This window comes from Rhinopithecus roxellana, chromosome 5 (assembly GCF_007565055.1).
Source record: "Rhinopithecus roxellana isolate Shanxi Qingling chromosome 5, ASM756505v1, whole genome shotgun sequence".
Taxonomy (NCBI): domain Eukaryota; kingdom Metazoa; phylum Chordata; class Mammalia; order Primates; family Cercopithecidae; genus Rhinopithecus; species Rhinopithecus roxellana.
Genome location: NC_044553.1, coordinates 126,207,716 through 126,217,378, shown reverse-complemented (window position 1 = coordinate 126,217,378; position 9,663 = coordinate 126,207,716). Strand labels below are relative to the sequence as shown.

Sequence of the window (9,663 nt, the reverse complement as noted above, 5' to 3'; positions counted from 1 at the left end):
ACAATGGCTGAATGGTTAGACAAATTATTATACTGTCATTAGAATAACGATATTTATGTAGCGATACAGAAACTGATTATGATATAGTATTAAATTAAAAGGAAGTTTCGTATATTGTAATCGGAAACATGTAAAAGTATGTATACATATGGGAAGACACCTTAAATACTAATAATTAGGTGAGGGTTGTGGAATTGAGTCACTTTAAAATAATTTTTTCCTATTTTTCAAGCTTTCTGTAATTTTGTTGTAGTTCATTAAAACGAGGAAATCAGACGGTGGGAGCACAAGCCCAGAGCCCCAGTGGAGCTGACTCTAGCGTGAAGAAGGGCGGAGGAGGAACGCCCACCGCCGGGGCTCCCCTTCGATCTCCGCAGCGGCTCGCGGGGCTTCGCGCTCCGGGAGGTTGGGCCGGCCTGGGCTGGAGGCTCTGCGGGGAGCGCTGCCCGCGTGTGCGTCCTGCCGCGCTCCGCCGCCCGGATGTTGCAGGGGACTCCGCTCAGAAAGTACGCGTGTTTCTCCGCGCTGGAAACTTAACCCGGAGTCCTGCATTTGCATTTGCGAAATCTGGGAACCCCTGCCCCACCCAGCGCTTCACCGGCCCCTCACTGCCGTCCCCGCAGCCCTAGACGCCAGTCCCTGGCACCCCCGTCCCGCCCCCGCCCCTCTTCCCGCTCCTCCCCCTCCCCTCGCCTCCCCGCCCGCGCCTCGCGGTCACCCCCCTCCCGCCCCACGGGGCGCGGCGCGCAGGCGCAGGCTCGGAGGGCGGGCGCGGGCGGAATGGGGACTGCAGCTGCGGCAGCGGCGGCGGCGGCGGCGGCCGGGGAGGGGGCGCGTAGCCCGAGCCCCGCCGCCGTGTCGCTCGGCCTGGGCGTGGCCGTTGTGTCGAGCCTGGTGAACGGGTCCACGTTCGTGCTACAGAAGAAGGGCATCGTGCGTGCCAAGCGGCGAGGTAGGGCGGGCGGCGGGCGGGTGGGGGAGGCGGGCGGCGCCGCGGGCGGAGATGGCGGTCGCAGGTGGGGGCGTCCGGGTCAGGGTAGGGGACGGGGCCCGGGCCGGGGGAGCGCTGCTCGGGCGGGTGCTCCCCGGGGCCGCCCCGCTGCGCCGCGTTCTGGCACTCGGGTTCCCGGAGCGGCCCAGGAATCACAGGTGCGTCCGGCGCTTCGCCGCCGCCACGGCTTTTCTCCGTTCCCAGCCGCTGGAGGGGCCTGCTTCGGTGTGCGCGCTTCCCCGGCTGACTTTCTCTCTCGGTCCAGGCCCTCCCCGCGCCGCCCTGTAGCCCTCGCCTTGCCCGCAGCCTGCGGCCGGGAGCCTCCTGCGGGCGCGGTCCTGGGGCGCTGGAGCCCGGCGCCCGCCTGGAAGCGCCGCTTCAGCCGACGTGCGCCCCGCTCCTAGGACGCGCTCGGGGGAGCGAGACCTGGGATTTCCAGTCCCCGGCAGGGGCTTCGCGGGTGCAGAAGGAAGACCCGGGCGGGCTCTCAGAGCTGTGCGTTCCTGGGGTGCTTGACGGAGCCCGTTGCGGCTTAGACCTGCACCGAATGAATGTAAGTGATCTTCAGTATGGAGAACGCACGCGGCAGATCCGAAACCAAGCCCCTGCCGAGCCACGGCCACCTCCCCGGTGGATCCCTGCAGCCCCGCACTCCGTCGTGCAATGCGGGGCCGAGCTCTCTGCCGGTATCCTTTGTGCTGGGAGGCCCCGGAGGGGACGGTTTTGCCAATGCAGGATGCGGCAGGCTGTGAAACCGTCCGTTTCCATTGCTTCCAGAGGGACTGAGAAAGTCTTGTGGTTCTTGGCGTATTCTCAGAAGAAGAATATTAAGAGCTCCCTGGGAAGGATGTGGCCGCCGAGTCATGGGTTGTGAGAGAAAGTGAACTCATTTAATAGATTACATTCCGGAAGGCAGGTGAAACTTTCTCTGAGCGAGCCAGTCGTGGCTTCAGAGAAGAGATAAAGGGCCCGACAGTCTCAAATGAAAATATAAAATCATGGATAGTGTAAGGAATTCAGCTTTGAAGTGAAAGCATAGCGGTCTTCCCATAAAATTTCATTAAATAGAATTAAATAAAACCAAGTATGATTTCCCAAGGATGCAGATGTGTCTCTCTCTAAGGCACACAGTTGCACACACACCGCAGCCACACTTCAGGGAGCACCTGTCTGTGCCCCAGAACTGGGTGAGATGGTCAACACGCGAGACCTTATTAATAGGATGGCCTGAGAAAGCACCTCACCATCCCAGTCTACGGCCCTAGCGTGAGCATGAGGGAAACAGCGCACAAACCGGAGCAGAAGAACATCTTGCGGCCGGGCGCAGTGGCTCACGCCTGTGATCCCAGCACTTTCCGAGGCCGAGGCCGGCGGCTCACAAGGTCAGGAGATGGAGAGCATCCTGGCTAAGATTACGAAACCCAGTCTCTACTAAAAATACAAAAAATTAGCTTGGTGTGGTGGCACGCACCTGTAGTACCAGCTCCTGGAGACGCTGAGGCAGGAGAATCATTTGAACCCAGGAGACAGAGGTTATAGTGAGCCGAGATCGCACCACTGCACTCAGCCTGGGCGACAGAGCAAGACTTCATCTCAAAAAAAAAAAAAAAGAACATTTTGCAGGACACCTGACCAGTCCTCTGTGAAGGTCATGGAATCTGAAAGCGCATCACAACCAGGAGAAGCCTAAGAACACGTGAACACCAAATGTAAGACATGATAGAAAAAGGAAGGAAAGCTGAATACAGGCTTTAGTTTTCTAAAAAATTGAGTAAAACTGTGTTGTTTCAACCCAGCCCATGTGGCTCAAAGGAATTGGTGAATAGGAAAATAACAGATCAGCTTTTTAAAAAAGACATGATAGACTGGGAGCAGTGATTCTTAATGAAAAATCCAAAGCACAAAACATGTATTAACACACTGGTAAGGTATTGAGAATGATAACACCACCTATCAGATGTTCTAAGAAATCTGTATCCTAAAAATCTGCAAAATGGCTCACGCCTGAAATCCCAGCATTTTGGGAGGCCGAGGTGGGCGGATCGTCACGAGTACAGGAGATCGAGACCGTCCTGGCTAACACGGTGAAACCCCGTCTCCGCTAAAAATACAAAAATTTAGCTGGGCGTCGTGGCGGACACCTGTAGTGCCAGCTACTCGGGAGGCTGAGGCAGGAGAATGGCGGGAACCCGGAGGCGGAGCTTGCAGTGAGCCGAGATGGCGCCACTGCGCTCCAGCCTGGGCTGCAGAGTGAGACTCTGTCTCAAAAAAAAAAAAAAAAAAAAAAAAAAAATCCGAGTGTGGTGGTGCACCTGTAGTCTCAGCTGCTGGGGAGGCTGAGATAGGAGGATGGTTTGAACCCAGGAGGTTGAGGCTGCAGGGAGCCTGCTGGGAGACAGAGTGAGACTCTGTCTCAAAAAAAAAAAAATGATGTAATAGACACTGGGGACTACTAGACGGGGAGGGTAGATGACTGGGGTGAGGGTTGAAAAATTACCTGTTGGGTACTGTGTCCACTGTTTGGGTGATGAGTTCACTAGAAGCCCACACCCCAGCATTGCACAATATACCCAAAGAACAAACCTGCACATGACCCCCCTGAATCTCCTCAATGCCAGCAATAACAACAAATCATCATTCCTGGCCAATTTTGCTTTATCTATACCCCAGTGCCAACCCCACCCACACCCCTGTAGGATTTGTTTTGAAATAGATCCCAAGCAAATTACCATTTCATCTGCATATTTCAATGAGTATTTCTTTGTTAAACATAACACCTTTATTGCACCAAAAAATTAAGAATAATTTTTTAATGTTCTCACATGTCTGGTTAGTGTTTAAATTTCTGTGATTATCTTAGAAGTTTTGCCCAGTTCCTCTTTTAGAATCAGGATGCAGTTAAGACCTACATGTTGGGTGGTACAGCTCTTAATCATGTAATTTTAAAAATGAGGTGGCCGGGCACGGTGGCTCAAGCCTGTAATCCCAGCACTTTGGGAGGCCGAGACGGGCGGATCACGAGGTCAGGAGATCGAGACCATCCTGGCTAACACGGTGAAACCCCGTCTCTACTAAAAATACAAAAAAAAACTAGCCAGGCGAGGTGGCGGGCACCTGTAGTCCCAGCTACTCCGGGAGGCTGAGGCAGGAGAATGGCGTAAACCCCGGAGGCGGAGCTTGCAGTGAGCTGAGATCCGGCCACTCCAGTCCCGGTGACAGAGCGAGACTCCGCCTCAAAAAAAAAAAAAAAAAAAAATGAGGCAGCTAGCTGGGCGCGGTGGCTCACGCCTATAATCCCAATACTTTGGGAGGCTGAGTTGGGTGGATCACCTGAGGTCAGGAGTTCGAGACCAGCCTGACCAACATGGTGAAACCCTGTCTCTACTAAAAATACAAAATTAGCCAGGCGTGATGTCGCATGCCTGTAATCCCAGCTATTCGGGAGGCTGAAGCAGGAGAATCACTTGAACCTGGGAGGCAGAGGTTGCAGGGAGTCGAGATCACGCCACTGCACTCCAGCTTGGGTGACGAATGAAACTCCAGCTCAAAAAAGAAAAAGAGGCAGCATGCCCTGAGCCCACCCCAGGTGTGCCAGTTTATGTCCTGTGGTTGTGTTCACTCTATTGTGAGCTTGTCCCCCCGTTAGATGTTCTTTGCAAACATATTCAGGGCTGCATGAATGTTTTCGTTCCACTTTTACAGGGCATTGACATTTCCAGTTCCTTACCAGTCCACATGACTGACAGCTCATTATCCTAGATTTTTCTGTTCACATCAGCAGAGCACAGTAGTACAGGTATAATACCTGACATCTACCTGTCATGTATCAAGGAGTCTGCTAGCTTGGCTTCTGAGCCCTCAGGGGCGTGGGGGCAATGTTGGTCCCTGTGGTGGGGGAAAGGATGAGAGAAATTGCCTCTAGTTAAGGCAGAGAGGAAGAGGGGTGCTCTGTAGGGGCAGATACCACGTCTAGTGACTTTTTTTTTTTTTTTTTTTTGGAGAGACAGAGTCTTGCTCTGTCATCCAGGCTGGAATGAAATGGCATGATCTCGGCTCACTGCAGCCTCCACCTCCTGGGTTCAAGCAATTCTCTTGCCTCAGCCTCCCAAGTAGCTGGGACTACAGGCACCTGCCACCGTGCCTGGCTAATTTTTGTATTTTTAATAGAGACGGAGTTTCACTATATTGGCCAGGCTGGTCTCGAACTCTTGACCTTGTGATCCACCTACCTCGGCCTCCCAAAGTGCTGGGATTAGAGGCGTGAGCCACCGCCCCTGGCTGTGACTTTTTATGTCTTTATATTCACTGAGGACTGTGTACACTGATGATTCTCAGTAAATATTTGATAGATGGAACAAATAAATAGAATACAGATACTGCACTGAGCTTCCCTGGAGGGAGGATGGAGAGGAAGAAGCATGTGTTAATATGTGCTGTACTCTTAATTTCCATTTGAAACAGGGAATGACATCTCCCATAGAAACTGCAAGAAGCTTTATTACAGTGGTTAGTTGTATTAGGGTCAGCATTGTGTGGGCTAACCCAGAAACTGAACTTTTTAAATTAAAAAAATTAAGGGCCAGGGACCGTGGCTCATGCCTGTAATCCTAGCACTTTGGGAGGCCGAGGCAGGCAGATCATGAGGTCAGGAGTTCGAGACCAGCCTGACCAACATGGTGAAGTCCCGTCTTTACTAAAAATACAAAAATTAGCCAAGCATGGTGGTGCACGCCTGTAATCACAGCTACTTGGGAGGCTGAGGCAGGAGAATCGCTTGAACCCGGGAGGCGGAGGTTGTGGTGAGCCAAGATCCTGCCACTGCACTCCAGGTTGGGTGACAGAGCAAGAGTCCATCAAAAAAATAAATAAATAAATAAACCACTTTATTGGGGTGTGATTAACATATAAAAAGCTGTGCATCTTTAATGTACACACCTCCATGAGTGCAGGGATAAATGTGCTACCTGTGAAATCCTCACCACCAAGAAATTTAACTGCTTTTTTTTGTTTTGTTTTGTTTTGTTTTTGAGACGGAGTCTCGCTCTGTCGCCCAGGCTGGAGTGCAGTGGCCGGATCTCAGGTCACTGCAAGCTCCACCTCCCAGGTTCACGCCATTCTCCTGCCTCAGCCTCCCGAGTAGCTGGGACTACAGGTGCCCGCCACCTCGCCCGGCTAGTTTTTGTATTTTTTTTTAGTAGAGACGGGGTTTCACCGTGTTAGTCAGGATGGTCTCGATCTCCTGACCTCGTGATCCGCCCATCTAGGCCTCCCAAAGTGCTGGGAAGAAATTTAACTGTTATTTATCAACCATTTCTTTTTTAAGTATTGGGATATAATTACATAGTATAAGCTGCATAGATAATAAAGGTACAGTTTGATGAGTTTTGACAAATGAATATGCCTGTGTAGCCAACAGCCCAGTGAAGAAATTGATCGTTGCTGCCACCCTAAAAAGTTCCTTGGGGCCCCATCCCCCACACCAAGGTGCCTTCTCTTCTGGTACCCATCTGCATAGGTTGAATTAATTTTGCCTGTTCCCATGCTTCATATACATGGAATCATATAGTATGTATTATGTCCGCTTTTTTTGCTGGGCATAGTTTCAAGGTTCCTCATGATGTGGGTATCTGTCATACGTTCTTATTATTGCTGAGGACTGTTGTGTTGTTTGAGTACACCAGTTTGCATATCTGTTCTCCTGTTGGTGAACTTCTTTTGGGGGGTGGGTGGTGACGGAGTCTTGTTCTGTCGCCCATGCTGGAGTTCAGTGGCACGACCTTGGCTCACTGTAACCTCTGCCTACCGGGTTCAAGCGAGTCTCCTACTTCAGCCTCTCGAGTAGCTGGGATTATAGGCAGCCGCCACCATGCCTGGCTAAGTTTTGTGTTTTTAGTAGAGATGGGGTTTCACCATGTTGGCCAGGCTGGTCTCAAACTCCTGACCTCAGGAGACCCACCCACCTTGGCCTCCCAAAGTGTTGGGATTATAGGCGTAAGCTACCATGCCTTGCTGGGTTCTGCCTTATTATTGACTGGTAAGAGTGTGTGTGTGTGTGTATGTGTGTGTATACACACACATAAACACATATATACATATACATTAATACATATAGATATGTTATATATCTATAATCTGGATACAAGTTTTTGTTAGATATAGGGATTGCAAATATTTTCTTTGTGGCTTGCCTTTTCATTTCTTTTTTTTTTTTTTTTTTTTTTGAGACGGAGTCTTGCTCTGTCACCCGGGCTGGAGTGCAGTGGCCGGATCTCAGCTCACTGCAAGCTCTGCCTCCCGGGTTCACGCCATTCTCCTGCCTCAGCCTCCCAAATAGCTGGGACTACAGGCGCCCTCCACCTCGCCTGGCTAGTTTTTTTGTATTTTTTAGTAGAGACGGGGTTTCACCGTGTTAGCCAGGATGGTCTCGATCTCCTGACCTTGTGATCCGCCCGTCTCGGCCTCCCAAAGTGCTGGGATTACAGGCTCGAGCCACCGCTCCCGGCCGCCTTTTCATTTCTTAAAAGTGCCTTTTTCTTTTTTTGAGACGGAGTCTCACTCTGTTGCCCAGACGAGTGCAGTGGCACAATCTCGGCTCACTGCAACCTCCGCCCCCCTGTTTCAAGCTATTCTCCTGCTTCAGCTTCCTGAGTAGCTGAAATTACAGGCGCCTGCTACCGGGCCCAGCTAATTTTTGTATTTTTAGTAATTTTGTATTTTTAGTAGAAGACAGGGGGTTTAACCATCTTGGCCAGGCTGGTCTTGAACTCCTGACGTCGTGATCCACCCGCCCCAGCCTCCCAAAGTGATGGGATTACAGGCGTGAACCACTGCATCTGGTCTAAAAGTTGGTTTTGAAGAGCAGGAATGTTTAATTTTGTTGAAGTCTAATTTATCTGTTTTTTTCCTATGTGGTTGGCGCTTTTGATCTCTGCCTGAGAAATCTTGGTCTCTCCTCAGGTCACAACGGCATCCTCTTGTGTGTTCTTCGAGCTTCACAGCTTTAGGGTTTACCATTAGGTCCGTAAGCTACCTTGAGCTACAGGATGGTCTGAGGCATGAGTTAAACTTCAGTGTTTTCTCTACAATATCCAGTTGGTCTAGCACCATTTGTTGAGGAGACTTTTCCCATTGAATTGTACTGGTGCTTCATTCAGTCTGTGATCTGGCGGTACATGTATAGATCGATATCTGAACTCTATTCCGTTGTGTTTGTCTATCCTTATGCCAGTACCATACTGTCTTGATTATATAGTTTTATAGTAAATCTTTTGTTTGTTTGTTTGTTTGTTTTGTTTTTGAGACAGAGTCTCGCTCTGTCGCTCAGGCTGGAGTGCAGTGGCGTGATCTCAGCTCACTGCAAGCTCCGCCTCCCGGGTTCATGCCATTCTCCTGCCTCAGCCTCCCGAGTAGCTGGGACTACAGGCGCCCGCCACCACACCTGGCTAATTTTTTGCATTTTTAGTAGAGACGGGGTTTTACCATGTTAGCCAGGATGATCTCTATCTCCTGACCTTGTGATCCGCCTGCCTCAGCCTCCCAAAGTGCTGGGATTACAGGCGTGAGCCACCATACCCAGCCTATATTAAATCTTAAAATTAGATAGTATATGTCATAAAACTTTATTTTTTTCCATAATTGCCAAACTATTTCTTAGGAAAAATAAGTTCTGCATATCTAATAACCAACAGGCAAAAAACTTCAAATATTAAATCCATGAGTAAGTTGGTGCACAGCAGTGCTCACATTCACTGCAGTTAATGCCTTCATCTGGTTGTGCTGGTGTCAGGAAATAATATTTATTTATTCTTAGCCCTTCTTAGAGAACTCTGTAGGGCCGGGCACGGTGGCTAATGCCTGTAATCCCAGCACTTTGGGAGACCAAGATGAGCGGATCATGAGGTCAGGACTTCAAGACCAGCCTGACCAATATGGTGAAACCCCTACTAAAAATACAAAAATTAGCTGGGCATGGTGGTGCAGCCTGTAATCCCAGCTACTCAGGAGGCTGAGGCAGGAGAACTGCTTGAACCCAGAAGTTGGAGGTTGCAATGAGCCGAGATCACGCCATTGCACTCCAGCCTGGGCAAGACAGTGAGACTCCGTCTCAAAAAAAAAAAAAAGAACTCTGTAAAAACTATGTAACATCTTTTTTATACATTTTTGAAGTCCAGGCATTAATTTACAAAGAACTACTGATCCACCCTTGCTTGGCTTTTATCACCTACTTCTGTTGTTGCTGTTAGGAGCACACATAAGTGGAAGCAATTCTTTTTGTGGAATAATTAGAAGGTAAGTACATCGGATGCTCATCTATGTTTTTACGCTGGACAGCTGTCTTTTAAGGACATTTCTGACACATCTATAACTAAATGGAAGGTCTTAAGGCCACATGCCCCTGGTTGGACAGCATCACTGTCAGTTGATACTGTCATCCTGACAAGGCTCTTTAGTGCTTACACAAACACTTCTTTGTCTTACAGTTTAGCTGTTATAAACAGCTATGCAACTGGCAGCACTCAGGGTTTCCAATGAGAGGAAAACCAATGGAACGTAGTGATCATGCCCTCTGCAGCCCACACCTAGGAGTGGGGGAGGAGGCGTGAGTGTGGCAAGACAAACAGCATCCTCTGCTTCCTTCAGTGCTGCAGCTCCCTGTTCTTGCTGAGGCTGCA

The 9,663-nt window shown here is 50.0% G+C and overlaps 1 protein-coding gene across 1 annotated transcript in view; it reads left to right on the top strand.

The window, feature by feature from the left end:
- Positions 1-735: 735 nt before the first annotated feature.
- The window catches only part of NIPA1 (NIPA magnesium transporter 1), a 28,776-nt gene continuing 19,848 nt past the window's right edge, over positions 736-9,663 (top strand). Inside the window, exon 1 of the mRNA XM_030931230.1 lies at positions 736-952. Coding sequence (XP_030787090.1) covers positions 781-952 — 172 coding nt within the window. The 5' untranslated portion in view covers positions 736-780. The remainder of the gene's footprint in view (positions 953-9,663) is intronic.